Genomic DNA, 27,247 nt, shown 5'->3' on the forward strand with positions numbered 1-27,247 from the left:
CTTCAGTCCATCTGCCGAACGATGTCCTCTTCATCTTGGCTGGCATAACTTCCAATGCTGCACGCGCGAAATAGTCAGACGCTAGTGATGGGTCGGTCATGAGCGACTCGTTCATAAGAGCCGATTCATTGCCGTGAGTCGAATCGCTCACGTCTGGCAATGAGTCGTTCACGCACCACGCCCCCCCCCCCCCCCCCCCCCCCCCCCGGCACGCACACAGACACACACAATGAACTCAACAGACGCTACCTTACCTGTAACCCCTCCCCTCATTGAAACCAATTCTGCTGCCTGCAGAGCCTCAGAGCTGCCTGCAGAGCCTCAGAGCCAGGAACAAGTCAGACACATTCTACAAACGTGTCTAATGTGAAATATATAAGCAAAACTAGATTTTAGGTCTGTGATGAAAAAGGGCCTCGCGGGAAGGGGGGCCTCGCAAAATTTTTTTTAAAAAATAATAATTTTTTTTTTTTTTTTTTTTGTGCGAGGCCCCCCTTCCCGCGAGGCCCTGTGCCACCGCACTGCTCGCACACCCCCTGAGGCGGCCCTGTATATATATATAGCGCAAAGGACCTTTTGTAAACTCAAGCACTTTCGAGGTAAAAGTAAAACGCAGTACTTTCAAGTACATTCCAGAACAGTTGACCATTGGAAAAAAAAACTCTTGATTGATCTCAATTTCTCTTATTATTATTATTTTTTTATGAACAAACCAGACTAAGAAAAAAAGTTATTTGCTATTTATTATACCTTATTCTTATAGCACATGCATGAGTCTGGTCTCCTTTGAAAGGTAACATTCTTACACAATAAACAAAAATCATCATGCGATTAAATGCTTAATTTTTTTTAACTTTTAATTCTTTCTGTAGTTAATTAATCTAAATTAGTGCGATCAAGTCCCAGCCCTAGTTGAAAAAAACATTTTTTAACAATATTTGTATTGCATTTTTTCTTTTATACATACATACATATACCGTATACAGACAGTAACACATGACAAAAATAAAAATACACATTTAAACCCCTTCCCTTCCCTAATTATAATTCAAATTGACATTCACGCAGACATATTACAATAATAAAAACAAATAATGTTAAATCAATTATAAGAAATCACAGAAATACAAAAAGAATAATAATAATAATTATAAAATAGAAAAACCCTTCTTCGGCTTCTCTACCCTCATCTGTTTTTGTTTTTTTCCCCTATCCCTTACCTCTCTTGTTTCCTATCCCTTTCCTTTAGATTCTCATGTTTTTTAAGAAATGTATAAATGACGTCCATGTCCTTTCAAATCGTTCTGTTTTTCCCTTCTGTATGTATGTTAGTTTTTCCATTGCCAAGTTTTCTGACACTTCCTTTAACCATTGTTTAGCTCCTGGTCTCTGTATCTCCTTCCAGTTTAGAGATATCACTCTCTTGGCTTGTAACAGACACAAATTAATCAATTTCCTCTTTCTAGCATAAGCTGGAAATGTATCTGGATATAAGTGTAGTATACATAACTTAGGATTGGTCGGGATTTCTATCTCTGTCATCTCGGATATGAGCTCCAAAATCTATTTCCAATATTCCTGTATCTTCTCACATTCCCACATACAATGGTACAGGGTCCACACCTCTACCCCACACCTAGTACATTCATCCGGGATCATGGGATAAAACTTGTGTAATTTCTCTGGTGTCATATACTCTATGGACCCACTTATATTGTAGAAGTTTACATCTGGTATTAATTGAAAGGGTCTGTGACATTTCACATGCTTGTTCCCAGTCCTCTTCTGCTATTTCCACCTGCATGTCCCTCTCCCATTCCCGCAAACTGCTCAAAGAGCTCTCATCCGATCCTGATAACAACACATCATAAAACTTGGATAATGGTCCTCTCCCTTCCATATTGTCCCTCGTAAGTCTTTCTATTATGGATGTGGGTGGTTCCTCTGTGCCTCTGTTCTTTGAGACTATGTAGCTCCTGATTTGAAAGTATTTAAATCTATGAGTTCTTGGGATATCAAATGTGCTTACTATCTGTTCGAAGGTCATCAATTCCCCCTCTATGTATACGTTTTTAATCTTACCTAAACCTCTTTCTGCCCAAATTTTTAATCCCCCATCATTCCTTCTCCGTTTAAATTCCTCATTCCCCCAGATTGGTGTATATCCCGATAATTTATCCCTTCTACCTAAGTGTAAGTGTGCTTTGTGCCAGCTTCTTATTGTGTTTTGGAGGAACAGGTTTTTTGTATGTTTTATCAATAAGTTACTCTGTCGTGAATACATATATGTATCTAGTGTACCTTTTGTCTCTTCTTTTTCTATCTCCATCCAAGCTGGTATATCTGCATATTGAAAGTAGAACATTGCTGTCCTGAGCTGTGCCGCCCAGTAATAAAGCCTCATATCCGGAAGTCTAAGCCCTCCTCTGTCATACGGGAGGTAAAGGAGTGTCAGTCTCAGCCTGGGTTTTTATTGTTCCATATGAAACGTGTGAACATTGTTTTTAATCTCCAAAAGAAGGTTTCCGGTAAGGGCATTGGTATTGACTGGAATAGGTATAGGAATTTAGGCAATATAGTCATTTTAATAATATTCACCCTGCCTATCATTTATATTGGTAATTTACTCCAGCCTATTCTCTACATCTGTCATTATTGGATCATAGTTATTTTGTACTAAGTCTTCAATATCCGGGGTTATCTTTATCCATAAGTAAGTAAACCCTTTGGGGGAGCTCTCAAACTGCGTGTGTACCGGCGCTTTTCCCCTTTCTCTTTTATTAAGTAACATAAGTGCGCTTTTATTTTGATTCGTTTTATATCCTCAAAATATTCCAAAATGTCTCTAGTATTTCGTTAGCATTTCTAATTGAGGTGTCTAATTTAAATCAAATCAAATCAAATTTATTTATAAGGCCCGACAACACACGTTAATGTCCCCATGGGCCGTACAGGTCTTCTTTAAACAAGTCAAGAAGAAAACATAACAATAAGTCAAGAACAGAACAAGAACACCATAAGGTCCAAACATTTTTAGATGAATGCAAATAAATGAAAGAATGCAAGCACTCCCAGACATACCCCACGCGAAGGTAAGGAAAAACTCACTAAAACCTAACAGTAGGGAAAAAAGCTCCACAGGCAGTGTGGAGGAGAGAAACCTTAGAAGGGCCATTCAAGGGGGGATCTCCCTTCTTAGATGTTGGTGATAGTAGTGTTGCAGACGGACAGTTGGTAAGCATGCACTCATGTGTGTAGTGAAACACAGATGAGTGCATGCAATAGCAACTGAACATTTTGAAAGATTAAAGATAGAGCTGATAGCGGATCTATTTGAGGCACAGGGGCGGCGCAAAGAGGGTCCGTCCCATCTTAGTCACGGGACATTCAACACTCCGGTCATTGCTCAGGGACAGCCGGAGACAGGGAGATAGGGGGCGGCGCAGAGAGGGTCGCGAACTCCCCGACATCATCGCGGGACGTCCGGCACTCCGGTCACCACTACGAGACCTCCGGAGACAGGGGAGCACGCAGAGGGGGTCGCAACCTCCCGGCCTTCATCACGGGACGTCCGACACTCCGGTCATCACTCCAGGACAGCAAGTCATAGGGGGACAGGGAGACGAGACAGGCGTTAGACAGCTCATGTGATTGTAGTGGGCGGACATAGCAATAGATACAAGTGGTAAGCATATGTGAATGGAGTAGATATATGAAGTAAGCATATTATGTGAATAGAATAGAAGTACTTAACCCAGCAATGAAACCGCGTTGACTGTTAATCTGTTAACAGTCTGTTAATACTGTTAATCAGTTGACAGGACCACGGACAGACGACGGTAAATAACTGATCCAAGGCCTCGAAGGTGCATGTAGAGCAGTCACTACAATCTTGGCCAAGACCCCGAGGCATCCATCACCTTAGTCAGCGCCAGGAGACGGGCACTCAGAGAGATGGGGGAGGGAAGGGGGGGGGGGGGAAGGGGGGGGGGGAAGCGTTAGAGTTCCCATGTTTGTGGTGCTGCAAAAGAGCAGACATGTAGTACCCTGTAGTGCCATGTAGTACCATGTAGTACCATGTAGTGCCATGTAGTACCCTGTAGTGCCATGCAGTGCCATGTAGTACCATGTAGTACCATGTAGTACCCTGTAGTGCCATGTAGTACCATGTAGTACCCTGTAGTGCCATGTAGTACCATGTAGAGCCATGTAGTACCATGTAGTACCCTGTAGTGCCATGTAGTACCATGTAGTACCCTGTAGTACCATGTAGTACCCTGTACCCTAACTAAACTAGACAGATTAATCTAAAGGTCAGTCCCCGACCAGGTGAGATCAGGGTAGGTTGAAGGAGAGAGAGAAAAGATGAAGAATTTAGTTAAGTATAGTATTATATCGTCTGCGAAAAGTGATAGGCGATGCTCCATTCTCCCTATTTTCATCCCTGTGATTCCCTGGTCTTGTCTAATCGTCATCGCTAGTGGTTCAATTGCGAATAAAAATAGCAAAGGAGAAATCGGACATCCCTGTCTGGTAGATCTCTGTAATTTAAATGGTTTCGATATTTGGTTGTTTGTAGTTATTTCGACCATTGGGTCTGTGTATAGAATTTTAATCCATTTTATATATCCTTCCCCAAATCCGAACCTTTAAGTGTCTCAAACAGCTATCCCCATTCAATCCTGTCAAATGCCTTTTCGGCGTCTAATGACAGGATTAGTGTGGTCTCTTTTTTTAGCATGTAGAACATTTAGTAGTCTCCTAATGTTATGAAATCCCTGTCTTCCCAATACAAATCCGTTTTGGTAATTTTTAATCAAATGTGGAATCGATTTCTCTATGCGTCTAGCTAGTGCCTTACATAAGATCTTTGTATCACAAGACATGAGGGACACAGGGCGATATGAAGTTGTGTCTGAGGGTGGCTTTCCCGGTTTTTTCAGTACCGAAATCATCGCCGATCTTAAGGATGGGGGTAAAGTCGCCTCCTCATATGCTTCCTTGAACATTTCTAGTTGGTGGGGTAGCAGTTTCCCTGCGAACCTCTTGTATATTTCTGTTGGTATCCCATCTGGGCCTGCCACTGCTTCTTTTAATTCTTCTATAGTCAGATTTTGATCAAACAGTTTCTGTTCCTCTTCCGTTCTTTTTGGGAATTCTAACTTGTCCATGAATTAATTTTGTTGTTCTGTGTTCTTTGGGTATTCTGATTTATATAACTTTTCATAGTATTCTTTAAAAGCATTATTTATTTCTATTGGGTCATTCGTTTCTTCTCCATTTCCTAATTTGATCGTATTTATCATTCTTTCTGTTTGTGCCTTTCTAATTCTCCATGCTAGTATCTTGCCTGCTTTTTCCCCTTGGTCATAGTATGATTGTTTTAGCCATTGTAAGTCTGATGTTATCTTTGTAGTGGATAGTTGTTTGTATTGGGCCTTTAACACTTTGAGTGCCAGCGACGAGAATTCTTGTTAGTTCATGCCAACCGTTGAGTGCCAACCGACGAGAAATCTAGTTTTTAATCGTTATTTTTTTAATGATCGATTTCCATTCATTTTTCATCAATCTAGCCTCACCTTACCAGTGGGGATCTGTCTCATCTCGAACAGGGAAAATACCGCCCCCTATCGTCTCTCCGGATGGTATTGCACCCCATTGGATTGGACTGAATGAAATGGATGGGGAAAAAATTGTCCCGATTCCACATGTTACTTGTCGGGCATGTAATCCGAGCCTATTGCAGTCATCGCCCACCATCAGAACAGCGTGGAATATGTCTTTCGACCACCCAGTGTTGGATCAATAAACGCGATCGATATTTGGAATGGCGATCAGGAATTGGAATAATCTTTTTGGAGAACATCTGATCTGGGGTAAGGAATCTATTTGACCAGTCTTGGGATAATCAGAGCTGTTTTCACCTATATATCAATGTGTCCCATATGTGTGTGTGTGGCTGTGAGTGTGTGTGTGCTGATCAGGAAATAAGATAATTGATTTTTCAGCCCGCTTCTATAGCGTGCATAAGTACACATATACTATTGATAATCTAGCGTTTATTTGAAAACAATTCATAAATGGGCCGAAAAATGACAACGTGTTTAGTGTATTACAGTAAAGCTGAATTTTTTTTTAAACAAGCGTTTTTCAAAATGGTATAAAACAAATTAACCGACAAAAAAAAAAAAAAAACCCGTTTCGACAATGTTGACTGCAAACAAGTCATTGATAAGCGACGGTCGTATTAGACCCATAATTTAAGATATAGTTTATGCGAATAAAGAATTTCAATATACATACCTGCTCGCAGGTCGATCGGTCTACATGTAAAGTGTGTGCATCAGGGATATATATGCACAATGTATAGTATTTTATTTCGTAAGTCTTTAATTTCCATGTCAGTTTTTAATGTATTTGTATGAGTCTTTTACATGTTTTGTATGTTCTTACAAAAAAAGAAAAAGGCAAATCTTGGACGTTGCATATTGTGATGTGGAAAGATATGTGTTGAATATTGGAGAGATTTGTGCAAAAAATATCAATAAAAAAAATAATAATGGATTGGATTTATATAGCGCTCTTCGTGACACCCCAGTGACCATTTGGCACTAAAAGCTAAACATTGTCACCGGTATGGCTGTCCGCAACATGTCATTAATTGTGTGCGAGAGGTCTATCAGTTAGCCACATTAGCGTGAGCTAGGTTAGCCACTAGTTAACGCGAGCTAGATGGAAATACAAACAATGTAACGTTACTGGTGAAAAAGTGATTTACCTTGGAATACTCCTTTGCCAACTTGCTGTACTTTGCTTGCAGGTCTGCAGCTGGATTATGAATAGTCCCAGCTTTAGCCAAGGTAACGTTAAGCTAAAACTAGCTTTTCAAATAGCTCTTCAGCTAATGCTAATAACAGAGCTCCCCGTCACACTGCTCTGTCGGGACGATGGCATTAAGAAAAGTTATAATTATTTTGTCTCGTCTTGTTTTAGTCAACAATATCAACATACATGAAGAGAAATTTCGTCCTGGTTTTTGTAAATTACATTTTTGTGTCCTCAGTTGTGGTCAACGATATTTAATAAACTATTTAGTCTCGTTAGCGTCACATGGTCTTCAATAACATGACGTTACGTCTCGTTGTCGTCATGAAAAAAACCTTTGTTGACTAACATCTTTTGTCATCATTTTAGTTGACAAAATTAACACTGCTCAGTAGAGGGATGTAGCTCTATTCTCTGATCCCAAAAAAATCTAGATGCACTTAACCCATCACTATGTGGGATGCTAGAAACTAGATAAACTAGAAACAGCCATAGTACACAAAATATCAGTAGCTTCTATACTGCACTCATACAGCTTACTTAAAAAGTCGGTAGTGTCCTTTAAATATCCAGGTTGTGCTGCAACCAGTTCTTTAAGGTGTGAGTCAACAAACTGTGATATAGGTTCTGTAAGTGACTAGGGATGGGTACCTTTCACATTTGAACCGATACCGGTACCGGTACCTGTGAATCGATACTGGTACCCAACGGTACCTTTTTTCTGTACTTTAGTCTCAAGAAATTTAATTTACCTACCTGAGTCGTGAAAAAAAATAATCCAAACTTCAAATAACTACAATTTCGACATTTTTCGGCTTGCCATTGCTCCGACTGCTTTGTTGTTGAATCAAGTCAAATCCTAGGTAAGCATATATTGTGCGTGTGAACGTTGACACGAAAATAAAAAAGTAAATTTTTTTTTTCTCTCTCTTCGGTATCTCACTTGATTCGATACTCGGTAGTACCGACGTGTTTCGGTTCGGTACCTCAAAAGTACCGAATTCGGTACCCATCCCTATAAGTGACCCGATACCAGCCACAATGGGTCGACCTGGTGGGTTATGAAGATCCTTGTGAATTTTGGGCAAAGTGTAAATAATAGGTCTTACTGGGTTATCATTCACCATTAACTTAAATTCCTTCTCAGAAATCTCACCCTCCTTAACACTTTGAGTGCCAACGACGAGATTTCTCGTCCTAACTCGCCATGCGTTGTGTAACAGTCTTGAAATAATAAACAAACCTGTTCAGCTATAAAGAATGAGAGTACTGGAACAGTGTTAAATTCAAAGTGTTGTATTAACCAAAAGGAGGATCAAAATAAATGGGGCACCCCACAGCAACGTATGGTACAACAAAAATCATCTCAAACCAATAAAAACGGTCCTGTCAGCTTTACAGTCCATTAGCCCCAACATAAATGTTACCATGTATAATGTACTGTGTATAATGTTACCCTGTATGTTACCATGTATAATGTTACCATGTCTAATGTTACCCTGTATGTTACCATGTATGTTACCATGTATATTACCATGTATAATGTTACCATTTATAATGTTACCATGTCTAATGTTACCATGTATGTTACCATGTATATTACCATGTATAATGTTACCATTTATAATGTTACCATGTCTAATGTTACCCTGTATGTTACCATGTATGTTACCATGTCTAATGTTACCATGTATGTTACCATGTATGTTACCATGTATGTTACCATGTATAATGTTACCATTTATAATGTTACCATGTCTAATGTTACCCTGTATGTTACCATGTATGTTACCATGTCTAATGTTACCATGTATGTTACCATGTATGTTACCATGTATAATGTGCAGGCCTACCAGACCATGCAGCCTGCATGGTAGGGCTAGTAGTGTCCAACAACACTCAAACCTTTGAGTGTCCAAAAGGTGATAAGTCCTGGGTTGATCCACATCTTAGAAAAGGAAAGGAAAAAGAAGTAATCCACTGGGAAACACCACTGTAGCTGAACTGTCCTTGGTTACTGGAGAATCTTTTAGGAGGCCTGGAAAAATCCCCCCTTCCTCTCACAATATCAGTAAGCAAACAAAACTCCATGATTCCAATCCAAGATGGCCCCCTGATGGTTAGGACCGCCCCTAACCACACCCATACCTGGAATCTTAAAGGTCAAGTGACTCAAATATGCTGACATTGGCATATCCTAACATATTGGGCCCAACAGTTTGTCGCTGCCCTGGTCTGGACCTCTCTGGTTCTCTTCGCCTTCGCCTCCCAAGTATGGCGAGTAGCGCCGTCTGCCTGGGTAGGAGGTCCTGCGCTGCTGTGGCTGCATGTCTCCCCCTGGGGCGCTCTCTGCCCCCTCGCGGCTGCTCCTCTCGCGGCCTTCACGACTTCCGCTACTCGGCGGCTCGCCCTCGCCATCGCTCTGGTAGTTCTCAGGGTATTCTCCATTGCGGGGAGGGCCCCTCCTACGGGGGTAGCGCCTGTAGCGGTTCCGGTCAGCGGCGTACTTGCTCCCCTGGACTGGAACGCCTGCTGAGCCGGTGACGTTGGCCGCCTCTGCTCCCTTCTCCCCTTCAACCACATCAAACTCCACAGTGTCTCCATCTCCAACACTGCGAAGGTATTTCCTTGGGTTGTTCTTTTTTATGGCCGTCTGGTGTACAAACACGTCCTCTTTCGTGTCATTCCTGTTGATGAAACCATATCCATTTTTGACGTTGAACCACTTGACTGTCCCCAAGACTCTTGTTGCGATGACCTTCTTATCCGCCGCGGAAGCTTCGGCGGCCGGGCTGGACGGGCTCTCTGCGTCGTCAGCGGGCTGCGGTGGTTGTTGCGTTTCGGCGGATTCGCTGCTCATGGTTCCTGGTTGGTAATGGTGGTCTTGTGCCGGCGGTGACTCTCTAGTGTGTTTCCCGGTGCTAGATAGTAACCTGGACCGGCGGTGGTGAGAGCTGCTGCCTTCGGGCTCTCTGCTTTCCACTCTCCGCTCCCGTTGCCGATCGAACTGGGCTATAGGGGTCGCTGCTAAGTACAGCCCCACCAAGGGCTTCCTCTTTTTATGCGGTGCAGCCATTGCCCCATCCCATAGTGGTGTGAGACCTTGTTCCACAGATTCGTGCTCATTCTGCAAATGTTCAAAGGAAGACTCAAACTGGATCAGCTCACCTGGCTGCCACTGTGGAGGGTCTGGCCCAGGCAGTAGAGGACTTACTCCAGGCAGCAGTAGAGTATTTACTACAGGCAGTAGAGGCAAGGGCAAGGGTCTAGGCATGAAAGGCAGGGAACCTTGCTCCTCAGTTCCCATTTCAATACCACCATGTTCAAAATGTTCTGAAAAGTGAACAGATGGTGCATCATCCCGTACAGGAGTGCTAGCCCTCCTGATGGGGTTTTGTAGTTGAGCATTAAGCTGTTTGTCTCGTCTTTTCAAACACTCCACCATTGACCGTTGGAGGTTATTAATATCGCTCTGAAAAGTATGTTGTAGTCGTTGACATTGACGGTCAATGTAACACCTGAGAATGTCATCTTGTCTAGTTGTATTTATATGGAAAGCCTGGATCTCTCTTTCCACAGCACTCAAACGTGACTGAAGCTGTGTAATGTCAGTAGCTACTTCGACTTCCCCCATCCCAGAGGTAGCAAATGCGCCAGAATGGATAACAGTGACATCAGGTTGCCGTTCCTCACTACCCCCAGAGCCGTCATCATTCACATACAAGTCATCAGGAGTCTCAGCTAGATCCTGTATAGGATCTCTTCTTGTCACAAAAGGGCCAGCTGTGAAGTCTATAATAGCCTCAGCAAGTTCTCCCTCTCCCTGGTCTGAGGCAATCTCTTCTTCAACAATACTCCCTGGAATAGGAGAATGCATAGATGTAGCCATGGTATAGCAACCCCAAACTAACAAATCAAAACAAAAGCTCTTAACAACAACATAGAGAATATTTTACACTGTTTTCTTTTTCCTTTTTTCTTTTTTTTAAAGTCCCTTCGTGGTTGCCATTTCTGTAACAGTCTTGAAATAATAAACAAACCTGTTCAGCTATAAAGAATGAGAGTACTGGAACAGTGTTAAATTCAAAGTGTTGTATTAACCAAAAGGAGGATCAAAATAAATGGGGCACCCCACAGCAACGTATGGTACAACAAAAATCATCTCAAACCAATAAAAACGGTCCTGTCAGCTTTACAGTCCATTAGCCCCAACATAAATGTTACCATGTATAATGTACCGTGTATAATGTTACCCTGTATGTTACCATGTATAATGTTACCCTGTATAATGTTACCCTGTATGTTACCATGTATATTACCATGTATAATGTTACCATTTATAATGTTACCATGTCTAATGTTACCCTGTATGTTACCATGTATATTACCATGTATAATGTTACCATTTATAATGTTACCATGTCTAATGTTACCCTGTATGTTACCATGTATAATGTTACCATGTCTAATGTTACCATGCATGTTACCATGTATGTTACCATGTATAATGTTACCATTTATAATGTTACCATGTCTAATGTTACCCTGTATGTTACCATGTATGTTACCATGTATGTTACCATGTATAATGTTACCATGTATGTTACCATGTATGTTACCATGTATAATGTTCAGGCCTACCAGACCATGCAGCCTGCATGGTAGGGCTAGTAGTGTCCAACAACACTCAAACCTTTGAGTGTCCAAAAGGTGATAAGTCCTGGGTTGATCCACATCTTAGAAAAGGAAAGGAAAAAGAAGTAATCCACTGGGAAACACCACTGTAGCTGAACTGTCCTTGGTTACTGGAGAATCTTTTAGGAGGCCTGGAAAAATCCCCCCTTCCTCTCACAATAGCAGTAAGCAAACAAAACTCCATGAGGCCATGATTCCAATCCAAGATGGCCCCCTGATGGTTAGGACCGCCCCTAACCACACCCATACCTGGAATCTTAAAGGTCAAGTGACCCAAATATGCTGACATTGGCATATCCTAACATATTGGGCCCACACTTCATTTATCAACACATTGACATCTTCTTCATAAAGTAACGCATGTTACAGTTGAGTGCCAATGACGAGTTTTCTCGTTATTTAATCGTTATTTCTTTTATTAGCGATATCCATACATTTTTCATCCATCCAGCCTGACGTTATCATTGGGAATGGGTCTGAGCTCGCAAAAGGCCAATACCGCCGCCTAATGCCTTTTGGCCGGTATTGCACATCATTGGAATCCCTCCCCCTTGGGCTGTGCAGCGATCTAACAAGGCCGGTCCGGGTTTTCCTTCTTGGGCATGCAGTACGTTATAACACATGGAGGAGGGGGACACTGGAGCCCTGAATTCATGCGTTTTGGTGGAGAAACGTTGGATCAATAAACACAACCAATATTTGGAATGGCGATCAGGAATTGGATTATTCTTTTTGCAGTACATCAGATATTGCATGTCATTGAAGGTCCGCGCTGGTCTGTGTCTAATGAAATTACAATTGCATGTCATTGAAGGTCCGCGCTGGTCTGTGTCTATAATGAAATGAGAGGAAAGCTCTGCGCTAAAGCAAGCCTCATCTCAGCCACGACGTGTATACTATATATATACTCGATGCTATATAAAAATAATCTCGCGGCCTACTTGAAATCAACCCGTGATCTACCAGTCGATCGCTGTCGACTGGTTGGGCACCACTGATCTAGAGCAGTGGTTCCCAAACTGTGGTGCGCGCACCCCTTGTGGTGCGCGAGCGCCCTCTAGGTGGTGCGTGACATGAAAAGGCTAATGGTGGTAAAAAATTTTTTACAATAAAATTTCATAAAAATCGTAGTCAAACCTTTAGTATTATGGATATTAAACATGTTGGCAGAGTACATGCATCCATGTTGTCGTGAACATTTTAATTAAATAAAGAAATTCCCTATCCATAGTCGCCGTGGGAAGAGATAAAATAAAAAATTAAATCTGTGCACGGAGACCAGCAACAATTTTTTCTAACAGAAACCCATTGGGGGGTGCGTCAGCTAGGTCAGGAGGTGACAGGGGGTGCACGGCAAAAAGTTTGGGAACCGCTGATCTAGAGGATAATATAGTCAGGCCCTTATTGAGAATTATTTTAATAAAACTAAACGGATAAACAGACGATCCCTTTTTACACATAAAGACAAAGTAAAAAGCAACTCAGTGACATTGGTGTCCACCTTCAGCCCTATTTCTAGAGATATGTGTGATATTGTGAACAATTACTGGTACATTTTAAAGTAAAATCCTAAGATCGGTTTGTCTTGTACCAATGTCATCGCATGATTAAAGATACATTTTATTTACAACCAAGTACAGGTAGGAGTATCACTGTTAGAGGCCGGATCACCTGTCATTTGGATTTTGTGGTTTACTTAAAGGGCTACATCTGCTCCTCCCTCCCCATCAACATGGACCCCCTGCAATTTGCATACCGCCCCAACAGGTCCACGGAGGACGCCATATCCCATGTGCTGCACACAGCAGCATCACACCTGGACAAGAGGCAGGGGAACTATGTGAGAATGCTATTCATCGACTACAGCTCGGCATTCAATACCATAGTCCCCTCCATACTCATAGCCAAGCTCAGGGACCTGGGCTTGGGCTATGACCTCTGCCAGTGGGTCTTGGACTTCCTGACTGGCAGACCCCAGGTGGTGAGAGCAGGCAACTGCACCTCCTCATCCATCACCCTCAACATAGGGGCCCCCCAGGGCTGTGTTCTGAGTCCCCTCCTCTACTCCCTGTACACACACGACTGTGTGGCTCAGCGGAGTAGCAATACAATCGTCAAATTTGCTGACGACACAGTGGTGGTGGGCCTGATCTCTGCCAACGACGAGAGGGCCTACCTGGAAGAGGTCAAGGTCCTGGCGGGATGGTGCCAGGAAAACAGCCTCTCCCTGAACGTCAGCAAAACAAAGGAGATGATTGTGGACTTCAGGAGGTCGGGGGTCAAGGACTACAGCCCCCTCAGCATCGACGGGGCACCGGTTGAGAGAGTCAACAGCTTCAAGTACCTCGGAGCCCACATATCCGAGGACTTGACATGGACCATACACATTAACAGTGTGGTGAAGAAGGCACGACAACGCCTCTACTTCCTCAGGCGCCTAAGGAAGTTCCAAGTCAGCCAGAAGATCCTTAAGAACTTCTACTCATGTACAATAGAGAGCATCTTGACCGGCAACATCACCTCCTGGTTTGGGAATAGCACTGCAAAAGACCAAAGCAGACTACAAAGAGTGACACGTTCAGCCGAACGCACAATTGGAGGGGGGCTCCCCACCCTCCAGAACATTTACTACAAGCGTTGCAAGGGGAAGGCTAAGAGAATTATTAAGGACTCGAGCCACCCGAACAACTGCCTCTTTGAACTGCTGCCGTCAGGCAAGCGACACAGGAGTCTCAAGGCGAGCACAGAAAGACTCAGAAGTAGCTTCTATCCCCAGGCCATCAGGCTGCTAAACGAACAATGAATGAACACTACACAACAACAACCACCAAACACACATAGCACACACATCCACACGCACACACTCACTTTAAACAAACACACTGTAGCACCCACTACACACACTTTATAGCACACACCCACTTTAAACAAACACACTGTAGCACCCACTCCCCACACTTTATATTTATGGATGAAGGATTGCACTACAACTCGTACACCTTACTGTAAATTGTACCTAAAATTGTACCTCATCCCATTTCTGCTTTGCACTAGATAGTACTGTACATTAGTACACTGCATAGTATTGTGTATTGTATATTATATGGTAACTCAGAACATTGTACATATGTCTATACCGAACAACTGTGACCTCATTTTCTTCTTCTAAATTCATGCTATATTATGTTATTATGTTATTTGATACTATCTTGTCTAGCACAGTCTCTGGAGCGTAACAGTAAGAAGCATTTTGTATGAAAGTATTCTGTACTTCTGTATGACAACTATTAAAGAACTTGAACTTGAACTTGAACTTGCTCAAATGTCCTTGCAACCTTTACTATGTTGGAAAAACAAGAAGACATTTTAAATTTTTTATTTCTGAGCACAAATGTTCTATAAGAAGAAATCATGAGAAGTCTTCAGTTGCAACAAGGCACTTTAATAAGTTAGGACATGATATTTCTGGCTTAAAATACATGGGTTTAGAGCAAGTCTTGAGACCGCCAAGAGGAGGCGATAGAGACAGGCTCTTGCTACAAAGGGAACGCTTTTATATTTATTTTCTGGATTGTTTTTTAGAGCCTAGAGGCCTCGATGAGGAAAATGTTTTGACCCGTTTCATTTGATTGTTTATTTTTATTTTCATGTATCATTCTTTATATTTATTATTTAAAGACTGCTGCTATGAGTCATGAGTGTTTATATTTCAGTAGTTTCAGATGTAGTCCTACTCTGTATATATCTTTCTGCTTTTCATGCTTCTGAAGAGGTTGTGCTTGTAAGTTGTATTTTGTGCAGATGTCTTGTTGGAATGTGTTATCACTTCCTGTTTGATTTGTATAAATGTGGTCACTTACCCTTCATGCTTCATGCAAGCCATTTCATTGCAAGTAAATGGCTGCATTTATATATCGCTTTTATCCAAAGCGCTTTACAATTTGTTCCTCACATTTTACCCATTCATTCACACACCGACGGCGGAGGCGACCATGCAAGGTGCCAATCTGCTCATCAGGAGCAATTAGGGGTCAAGTGTCTTTCTCAAGGACACTGCGACACGCTGCCCGGGAGGAGCGGGAATCGAACCAGGAACCTCCGGATTACCAGACGATTGTTCTACCTCCCGAGCCACTGTCGCAAGTAAACTGCGTCAGAAAACAAAACCTATTTTACTATGCTTAGCAGAAGGAGGGTCATCAAAGCAATTTTTCTGTCTGTTTTGGATTATGCAGACGTAGTTTATAGGCACTCTAAGCCTCTGGACTCTGTATATATTTCTGCCCTTAGATGTATCACTTCTGACAGTTATGGTACCCATCATTGTATCCTGTATGACAAGGTTGAGTGCTTGAGGGATGTGACTTGCATTGGCATCGGTTTCTGTATAAAGTCATTATTGATGATGTTCCACCCTACGTCACTTCATTACTGGACGGTAACTCTGGACCTTATCATGCTCGCTCCGGTGATTGGCTTAGCTTACTCAATACTTAGTATCCATTGGTCAGTTTAAAGCTATAATAGCCAACCATTTCATCTCAGTCTGTAGTTGTTTTAATGAATTAAAGCTAGCTGTCAATGATCTTTCAAGATTAAATAAAGTGAGATAAAATAATGGTATGAACAGAACCTACCCTAGGTAAATAAAGGTTATAAATAGAACCTACCCTGGATAAATAATGGTTAAAAACAGAACCTACCCTCTGTAAATAATGGTTATAAACAGAACCTACCCTGGGTAAATAAAGGTTATAAATAGAACCTAGCCTGTAGGGCTGACCTTCGAAGCTTTTTTTGGCAATTCGAAGCTTCGAATTTTTTATAATAATAATATTAATTATAATATTTTTTATTATAATTTTTTTCTTATGTTGTGGGACTTGTACAGCACTTTGGTAAACTTTGTTGTTTTTAAATGTGCTCTATAAATAAAGTGGATTGTATTCATTAATTAAGTAGCCCCTTTCGTGACTGACGCAGCCAACAAGGTTTCACTTGGCTGCGCTGCCTGGGTGCAGTGGGGCTGCTCTCACAGCCAACGACATAACATTACATAATTATGTTGCAACCTTCGTCTATCAAGCAAACAATTATATTATATTTATAATTATATCAGACAATGCACCTAAAAAAGCAGATGATTACAATTAAATTAGCCACTTGGTAACACATTAGTCATAGCAGCATAGGCATAGCCTTATTAATGTTTTGTGTGGCATCGCCGTCGTGTACAACGATACTTACGTTTTTTAGGTCATTTGACAAAGTTGTTGTAGAGTTGTGATATGCCATTTTCTTCTGGCATATCTGGCACTCGGCTTTTTGGGCATTGTCTTTGCATATTTTAAAGTGTAACCACACGTCTGATGACTTCTTCGTCGACATGTCTGCTGCACATGTCCTTGTTGTTTTCAACACAGATAATCTCCACGTGCTTGTTGTAGAGAGGTGGAGTCGAGGCGCCGCTTACTTTCGTTTCATTGGAAGGGAGGCGGGAAGGCGCCACTTACTTTCGTTTCATTGGAATGGAGGCGCAAGATTTGAGGCAAATCTTTTTTTATACTTCGATTTATTTTTTTTATGTTCGAAGCTCGTGCCATCGAACGAAGCTTCGAAGTATTTAAGACAGCCCTACTACCCTGGCTTCCGGTTTACGCTCAGATCAGATGGCAGCGTAACTTTTCTGAGCTCCGTGACCACTTCACTTTAATATTGATTACGACGCTAATTTTACAACATACACTCGCATTATACCTCGTAGATATGGCTAAACAAATACCGAACAAGATTGGAACATTAAATGAGGTTGACGGCGAATTTATCAGGACTTTGTTCCGTGCTGAGCTCGATGCTAGCATGCTGCAGCTAACCAACAGACTGGACTCGCTACAGGAGGATGTAGCTAGCGCGACCACGCCGCTCTCTAGGGTGGAAGAAGAGATGGCAGAGGTGGCGGTCGTAGCTGAAACCAACTCCACCGAGATCTCGGCGATTGAAGACTAGTTCCTTTTTTGCGAGCGAGTATCCATGTATATCGTTTTTTTGGTGTTCTTTGTATAAGTGATTATGTATGTCTTCTGGGCCGCTTTGGGTCGGAGTGTCACTGGCTCAGGGTGGGGGGGGGGCCCTGGTTCGGGGCCTCGGCGAGTCGTGGTGTTAAAGAGGCATGATGCTTTGACTCGCTGGGGTGCCGGACTCTGGGGGGCCCTCGAGGGTTGGGGATCGTGGCTGCTGTGGGTGGTGATGGAGGGGGCTCGGGATGATAACTGTACGGTCTGTCTCAATTATTGTCTAGTCATTGTTGTGTTAAGTTAATGTCTTGGGATGTCTTTTTATGTATTATTATTATTATTATTTTTGTGTTGTCATATTGGAAAAAAGAAAAGAAAAAAGAAAAACCTACCCTGGTCAAATAAAGTCTGCTCCAGACATGGTATATTCTGGACTTTACAGACTTAACACATTGTGCGCCAAAAACGCGTATACTCGCTATTGCCCGCCATGCGTTGTGCGCCAACAACGAATAAACTCGTTTTTTTGGGATCAATATTACATTTTTTCGCCATGGCATTCATAATTCATCCAGCCTCCCTCCGCTGCTGCAGCTGGACCCTGTCTGATATTGCAACGCCTCAATACCGCCGCCTGGTGGATGTCGGGCGAGTTACACTCCGAACCGGAAGTGGCGCTCGGTGCATCAAGGAAATTCCTCCGGCAGTAATATCTTGTAGCGTGGATCTAGATACACACTTGAGTGCATTGGGATCGCTTTCTAAATGCAATAATCAATATGATTTCTGCGTTTATTGCGTCATACAAACGGGAAGTGGATCTAGCAGATCGACGTCAAATAATTGGAATATATTCTCATCGGCGAACGGTAAGAGGAATCTAACGTTATTTTCAGCCCGATTGTTCATTCATTTCACGGCAATCCATCTTATTAACCTATCAACCCATAGGGTTACTGACTATCAAGGAATTATAAACGACCCCCCCCCCCCACCCCTTTCCTTCACACATGATGAAGCATAATGTATACCGATCATATACATTTGAATTTTTTTATATAGTGTGTATAGGAAAGAATGCGTCAGGGCCTATAACTTGCGTTTTAGGAATGACTGCAGAAAACCTTAAAAATATACTTATATTCACGACGGTATTAACACAACAATGTATGAATGAAAAAATATAACGTTCCCACATCCGGAACGATAGATACCCGATGTTGAATGGGCCATAGTAATGTCGATATAGCTTTAATATTTAAAAAGTTATAGCCCTGCAAAGAAGGTAAACATAGGGTTACAGCACTGGCAGACTGGGCCCAAGGATGGGTACAATGCATGGCGGACTATGTGTTAATAAGAGAAATTACGAAAATAGCTTTGGACTAACTAGCGCATGTTATACAATGGCATGCAAATTTCTTGATTCTGATTGGCTGAAACAGTGAAGTTGCCGGTTGTTATTTAGTATAACACACTCCACGTGACCCCAGATCCCTCTCACAACCGAATTACTTAATTTTTTCTGTCTGAATCAATCCGCCATAGATAGAAAAATGGAAGTATGAATAGCTTTTGAACAAATCCTCCAAAAAAGATAGTCAACTGGAATGTTAGTTTGTTACATACACATGGATTATGTAATTAATTTGTCATGACTCATTGTGAAACAAAAGAAAAGAAAAAAGTGGCAGACGTATTTTTATTTTGTCAGATTTGATTGATTGATTGATTGAAAATTGTATTACCAGATTGCAGAATGGGTACAATACAGTACGGCTCAATACACACAATTGTTAAGGGGATGCAGACCAGAGAAAGACTTTCGTCTTGTTTACATCAGGGTCCCCCATTTTCAATTCATCATAACATTATATGACATACATGACATACAGATAGACAGTACTGCTACATCTTGTTTAAGAAGCACAGTGAAGTTACCTAGTAAAAATGTCAATCAATCAATCAACCCGTTTTTATTTGATTGATTGATTGATTGAAAATTGTATTACCAGATTGCAGAATGGGTACAATACAGTACGGCTCAATACACACAATTGTTAACACTTTAGTTGCCTAAGGTTAAATTCATGATATACCATAGATTGCCAGCGCTATTTGTCTATGGAGAAAGTCCCCTTCTTTGCAGGGCTATAACTTTTTAAATTCTATTGCTACATTGCCATTATTAGGGCCCATTCAAAGTCCTATATGTATTGTTCATTGTGTAGCAACGTTAAACTTTTTCATTCACATATTGATAGTAAAGTATGGTCTAATGTATAAGTATGTTTTCATCTCTTTCTGCAGCTTTCTCCAGAACGTGATCTATAGCCCCAAATACATTATATTGATGATGCAATACAGTTTTATGGCAATCAGCGCGATATAAAAAATTACAACTAGACGTACTTCTAGAAGTTACTACACGTCATCTGATGTTGACCGGATGGGCTAGGGGCCGTTTATAATTCCGTGGGCAGCGTTCTACCAATCATCTAATGTGGGTCAAATGTTGATAATAGCAGTTAGTATCGAAGACGGTAACGTTACACGCTGAAACTCACCCCAGTCTCCGCGCGCCGTTGGGCGATCATCGTAGAGTTGAAATCTTATCATTATGGGATGTAAATTTACCCGGTCCATCTCCAGCTTGTATAATGGTATATACGTCCAAATCATGTTGTTTATCGAGTTATTGGCAATCGATCACTGTGTAGCGTGACGAGCCAGAGTCGCGGGACCTATAGCGAGCACCCGGAAGTACTACGGACGTAGCACAACCTCTATGCCACTTCCTGTTAAAGCGATTGCGCCGATCGGCCACCAGATGGCGCTCCTGAACCGCCAGAGAGCTCAGTGGGTCCTGCTGGTGGATCTCAGGCCAGCGGAGGGGACATATGAATCCGATCGCAGATTTTTGAAATATTGATATAAGGACGCTGTACAGCGTCCCCCGGCAACTTGAGCATGGCCAGCAATGACGTCAAAACACGTTTCATGGCAGTCAAAGTGTTAAGGGGTTGCAGACCAGAGAAAGACTTTCGTCTTGTTTACATCAGGGTCCCCCATTTTCAATTCATCATAACATACATGACATACAGATACAGTACTGCTACATCTATACATTTATGACATACCAGATTTACAAATACAGTACTGTTTGTGATACAAGAAGAGTCTAAAAAAGAGAGTATATACATTTGATGAAGAAACTACATTTGAGGAGGTTGGTAGGTAGGAGATTGGTAGGTGGGAGGGGAGGGTATTTCGTATAACACACTCCACGTGACCCCAGAACCTCAATGTAAATAAACCATAATCACCCTACAAAAACAGTACTGTATTTGTAAATCTGGTATGTCATAAATATATAGATGTAGCAGTACTGTATCTGGGTTTAACATGGTTTGTGGAGCTCCCTCTGGTGTCTACTAGTGGATCTACTATTGGATCTACTTTCTCTGTGGATGGTTTTGTGAATAAATCTCCATTATGCTTCAATTACTGTGTGTTTAAGGTTGGGTGAATTCGGCCATTGTATAAGAGACATTACATCACTTGAAGTCGTGTGTTATACAAATGAGATCATGCCTAGGGGGTTCTAACGACCCTCGGCTACGCCTCGGGCCTAACAACCACCCCTAGGCATGATCTAATTTGTATAACTTGTCTAGTACTGTGGAGAACTCTGGACTATTATTATTAATATAATTATGTTCTACTCTATTTATTTATAATAAAACACAATATACCTGTACCCTAGTGATATGAGGATACGGATTACATCTGGGTCTGGAGAGTAAAGTCTCTTCAGTAGGAAGTCTTGTTCTGACTTAGAGGTATTGCTGGTCTCTTGCTTCCTCCTTTTATTCCAGTAGGTATGATCTTGGACTCTAACGAGGTCATCTTCTTGGATATGAACCCGGTTTAGGGTAAGGAGTGTAGGTGTAGGGAATAGGATACAAACCCTGTTTAGGGTAAGGGGTGTGGGTGCAGGAGGAAATGGTTAGAATGTGAGCTCCAGGTATTGACATATGCCATGCAGATATGTCGAGTCAAAGTACTGTCAAATTCAAGTCAAACCCTGATTCTGATTCTGATGTGCACCTGACGCCAGCAATGTGGGCCCTGACTGCTGTTGGCTGGTTCTGTAACTACCTTTCTGACAGGACTCAATGTATACAAATGTATGGTTGTTCCTCTGATGTCTTGTCTGTCCACAAGGGGGTGCCACAAGGCTCATTTTAGGCCCTTTGTGATTTAGGTAAAAGTGTCTGGATGATAGTTATTTATTGTTGTGCAGGAACCTTGTCAAGGGCTGTGGAGTGTGGAGTATTTGCAAGTTGCTTTTAAGGAATTAGAAATCCAATGCCTGCAGCTAAAACTTGTACTAAATGCAGATAAAACATAAATGATGGTCTTTACTAAATCTAAAGCCCATTCCCCTTTTTGTAGTGTACACAACTCAAGGAATTCTTATTGAGTCTGTCTCCACTTTTAAATATCTGGGTTTTATACCTGTCTTTTGAACCCCACATTAAAAATCTGGTTAAGAAGTTGAAAAAGGCTGGGCTTTTATTTTAGAAACGAGTCCCGTTTTTCTTTTCATTCTGGAAAGAGGCTTGTCGCTGCCACTTTTTTTGTCAGTGCTCGATTATGGCGATGTATTGTACATGAATGCCTGTTCTACCTCATTGCATATGCTTTACTCATCATGGTGTCATAAGATTTATTACTGGCTGTCGATCACTCACGCATCATTGTACTTTGGTTGTCCTTGTCTGCTCGTAGGCTTCTCCATTGGTATACCTTTATTTTAGTGCTGTCAGGCGATTAAAAAAATGTATTAAATTAATTACAGGATTTGTAATTAATTAATCTAATTAATCACATTTTAATCACATAACCATTTTATGCCTGATATTCTATATTCTATAATCATATTTCAAATTGCATGTGTCCGGATGGCAGAATTCAGTACTGTATCTACAAAACCTTCTGTTTAATCATCTTCCATCTATTAATTTGCTTAGATTTTCCAGGTCTGGTCAACTTGAGCATGGTGTTTCACAGTCAAAGATTAAAAAAGATTTATTGATATTCTCATTTGGTTCATTATAATTTACTCAAGCCTAGTAACAGACACAGTATTTCTGACACTGGGAATACATTCCCTGCGATCCATAGATGTCCCTAGAATCAGATACCAAGAACATGCAAATGGACCATATTAAAAAAGGCTGTAAATGTGTATTCTACTTTCTTATGGAATGAATGAGATTACATTTTTAATTTTTTTTTGTAATACATTTTTAGTTAATTTTCATAACGTGATCATTTGCTGTGTAATTAATTAATCTAATTAACGTGATAAACTGACAGCCAGCCCTACTTTATTTATAAAGCACTTATTGGTCTGTTACCTTTATACCTCTGTACATATCTCACTATCTCTGATAATCAATTTTATAGCTTGCGATCTCAGGATTATCTTTATGCCTCAGTCCCCAGAACTCGCACTGAGTTTGGGAAGCGGGCTTTCATGTACTCTGCACCCTCTACTTGGAACGGACTTAAAAAAAAACTCTGAAGCTACAGGCCCTTCACATTGCCTGCTTTTAAAGCTCATGTCACAGACTTTGCAACGTCTGAAGTGGGAGTTTGCAAATGCATTGATACATAATGTTAAGGATTATGGTGGTGCTCACATTTCTTTTTAATTTAATTTATAAATGTATCCTTTTTCTGTCTGTGTTTTGTCCTTTATGTTGTAACTTGGTTTATTCTTTTAATTGCTGCCATTTGGTCAGGTCTTGCTCGTAAAAGAGATCTTTGATTTCAAGCATTTTACCTGGTTAAATAAAGGGAAACAATTTTTTAAGTGCAGAGGGGAACCGATTATATATATATTGTAACTGAGGGGTACAATTCCCTGACTGTATTGATAAGTATGGTATCATTAAACCACTACCGCTTTATGTACTTTAACTACTGGCCACACAGTACATGATATAGATATGATGAACACTTTCCCACCATGAAACCAAGTCCACACAAATGTATAAATCGAATATTTAATATATAGCAAAGGGTATATACAACGTTCACTTAATGACATTTATGATTTGAATGCACTTGTAAGGCAAATGAGTATTCGTAGGCAAATCAACATTGAACGTCCAATCTCTGGTTACGCAGGAAGCAAGTATACAACCTGGTTCTTTAGGGAACTATAGCGATGGTACTTAAATGATTATAGCTGGATACACTAAAGGGGGTCCCGCTGGTTGTAAGTCAGTAGGGGGGGGGGGGGGGTTAGGAGAGCCGCTGGCGATATCCCATCTGGCCAACGATTTCTTGGGAGAATTCAGAGTGCTGAACACGGTGCCCACAGAACCTTGGTCCACAGATGAATACAGCTGGGCCCTCTTGTAGATGGTAGCTGCCGGTCCACAACGAAGAGACGTGAGGCGACCTCACTCGGGTTAGAGCGCCGTCTCACCTGGACTCCTCTCAGGGGTAGTTCCAACACTTACCAGTGTTGGCTGTTATCCATGGCATAATCAAAGCACCCAAAGCAAGTAGATAATCCAAGCCGTGTAGGGCTCGCCGTCGTCCGGGTAAGGTAATCCAATGTGCAGGTCCACTCGTCCTGGCCCAGAACTCCTCGGATGAAAGCACCACACGTGGTCTGCCCAGCCTGGTTAAGACTCTAGATAACGCGAGGAAACGATGGGGGTACTGCTCACTTTATAACTCTAACCGAACGATGCACCATACATAATAGACTATTATTAACTTAATAGAAATACGTCCCACTCGACGGTATAGTGCCAAACTATGACAATTCAACTATTAATCCACACGATGTCTCAATGCCATTCTGAGGCCAAGTTGACCATACTGCACCACACGTGTATCGTGGGTGAGGCTTAACGACTTGCCACTAGGTTGGAGGGTAAAGAACTAAGGGCTAAGGGACTAAAAGAAAGTTCTACTTTACTTGCGCCATATATATATGCGCTGTGAACAAATAGTACCATTCGTATTTCGCCAGACGTATTCCTACGTGGAACCGGGGCTAGTAACGACATGTTCGTCGGCACGATTGAACTTGAACCAAGGGGCTTGGCTGCTGGCGCCAAGTTCTTGTCCAATGAGAGAATGAAACTATTATGGGCTGTTAGTAGACTAAAGGGATATTCAGTGTATATGTACAAGGAATATACAAGGGATATCAAACGATATACAAATACTATTAAATATATATCCATAAATAAATATATATATTCGGTTTAATCTGATCCTTCACAACATATATATATATATATATATAAGACAATTTTTTTTTTTTTAAATTGCCTACCTGCCTTCCCCTCTCCCCCTTGCTGCCATGACACCTGCATTTCCACAAGGGGATTAATAAAGGAACACTTGACTTGACTACAATATGTTAAACTATAAAAACTAGGTAACCTCTTGCATAGTAACTAAAGCTGAATAAAATCTTAATTCTCTTTTTCTTTGACACTCTTCTTCTCCATCCAGATACCCTCCTGCTTCCTGTCGTGCCTGGGAATAAACAAAGAGGCTTGGATGAAATAAAAGGTCCCAGCTGTGAACAGTGTGGAAAAAGCTTCCGTTCAAAGAGTGCTGTCAAAAGGCACCAGCACATTCACACAGGAGAGAAACCCTATAACTGTGAGGAGTGCGGAACAAGCTACAAATTGCAGAGTCATTTAAAAAGTCACAAGAGAATTCACACAGGAGAAAAGTCCTACCGCTGTGACCAATGTGGGAAGAGCTTCAGTCACTTAGTAAGCTTGAAATATCACCAGCTCGTTCACACAGGAGACAAACCTTATCTTTGTGATGATTGTGGAAATAGCTTCAGAAGTCTGAGCGTATTGAAAATCCACCAGAGAACTCACACAGGAGAAAGACCCTACCACTGTGACCAGTGTGGGAAGAGTTTCAGTCAGTTAGTAAGCTTGAAATATCATCAGAGAATTCACACAGGACAGAAACCCTACTTTTGTGATCAATGTGATAAGAGCTTTAGGACGAAAGCAAACCTTAAGCAACATAAACAAGTCCACACAGGAGAGAAACCACACCATTGTAACCTGTGCGATAAGGGATTCAGTAGCTCAGTATATTTGAGAAAACATAAGGAACTTCACTTGGGAGAGAAGATTATTTAAAAGTCAAACCTATTAATTGACCTGCACATTGATAAAGGAGAGAACCCTGTATCCTCTAGCTTGTCTTTTTATTGTGACTTGAGTCCAGGGTGCGAATCATGGGGGAGCTGGGTGAGCCATGGCTCCCCTAGATCAGACATCAGCTCCCCTGAAAACATGATTTGTGAATTTTTGGGGGGGTCTCTAAAATACTGACAATAAATGCTATTTTTGCCATGCATTTCTAATTTTTCTGTAATTTTCTGTATTGTCATCGTGTATAATAATAAAATTAGGCTATTTTGATGTATGATTAATGATTTGCGCACTAATTCACCGTAATAGACAATAGCATAAATCTATGGGGTTGCGGCACTGCAGATATACCCTACTCGTAATACGCATGCAACATGCATGCTATTCTTGCGTTTACCATTCGGAGCGTGGCGGCGCTGCACTGCAGTCTGCAGGCACAAATCAAACTTCACCCGCCGTTTAAAATAAATAAATACAGGTATCCAGGATAATGTCGAAAGTTAAACGAAATATCAAAGAAGTAACCCTTCTAACCAATTTTTATTTTACAAAGAAGGCGAAGCAGCCTGCTGCGGGGACTACTTCTGTGACATGCAGATTTTGAGAATTGGGCAGATCTTGACCATCAGGACAGGTGGGTGGCGATAATGTTGCAAGGGAGATGGGGCGTCCCGCGGCGGTGGCATTCCCGTCGCTGTGCATGGCAGTGTGAGTGGCACGCGGGCTGTTTGTTTTCCTTCGGTCATGAAATGCTTTATCGAGGGGTGTTTCTTGAATGGGGATGTGGTGGGGATTGATGTGTGGGGTGTTGTGGGGACTGGCTGTTCCGGGGGTGTTCACATGCCTTCGAGCAACATTGTACTTGTTGTTATTTTATGCCTATTCTTATGTCTGCACGTTTACGTTGCACTACTTTCATTGTCTTTTATACCTATTCTTATGTCTGCGATTTATGCATTGTTTTTATTCTGTCAACTGTGTGCTGATTTTATGCCTATGTTGATTTGATTTTGATTTGAAATCTTTATTTCGAACATGTAAAAGAATACAAACAAAATAAATAACTAAACAAAAGCAAAACATAACTCAATTTACATGTTCGAAAAGGAGTAAGAAGAAGTATACACTTATTTAATCCTACCCCTTTTCCACTACTCAAATGAGTGTACTAATTTAAAACATTAAAAAGAAAACTATATATATGCAAAACAAAACAACAAAAACTATATATGTAAAACATGAAAGAAATAAAATAAAAATGTCAACACCCGTGAATATCAAGTCCCTTCCTCATCCCTGTACCTCGTGAACATCATTTCCTTATACATTTTAAAATGTTCATTTTATACGAATTGCTGTGGGGCACTCTGGACTGCGGTCCATGTGTGAAAAGTGCTATATAGATAGTTATTCATATTTATTATTATATTGTAAGAAATGTATGCATTGAAATGTCTGTAAAGTCTCGACAACATTGAAATCAGTGAGAAA

The 27,247-nt window shown here is 41.3% G+C and overlaps 1 protein-coding gene and 1 pseudogene across 3 annotated transcripts in view; one reads left to right on the forward strand and one right to left on the reverse strand.

Moving 5' to 3' along the window:
• Positions 1 to 26,966, forward strand: part of LOC311246339 (uncharacterized protein) — a 72,460-nt gene extending 45,494 nt beyond the window's left edge. For both annotated transcript variants that reach the window (XM_084336489.1, XM_084336490.1), the window contains exon 5: positions 25,086 to 26,966. In XM_084336489.1, coding sequence (XP_084192615.1) covers positions 25,086 to 25,741 — 656 coding nt within the window. In that variant the 3' untranslated portion in view covers positions 25,742 to 26,966. The remainder of the gene's footprint in view (positions 1 to 25,085) is intronic.
• Positions 9,023 to 10,132, reverse strand: LOC311245885 (Y-box-binding protein 1-like; annotated as a pseudogene). Its single transcript has 2 exons — positions 10,040 to 10,132; positions 9,023 to 9,837 (listed from the first exon to the last, which is right to left on the reverse strand). The product of its transcript is annotated as a Y-box-binding protein 1-like (transcript).
• Positions 26,967 to 27,247: the final 281 nt, after the last annotated feature.

Source organism: Notolepis coatsorum, assembly GCF_963971535.1.
Source record: "Notolepis coatsorum genome assembly, chromosome: 19".
NCBI lineage: Eukaryota > Metazoa > Chordata > Actinopteri > Aulopiformes > Paralepididae > Notolepis > Notolepis coatsorum.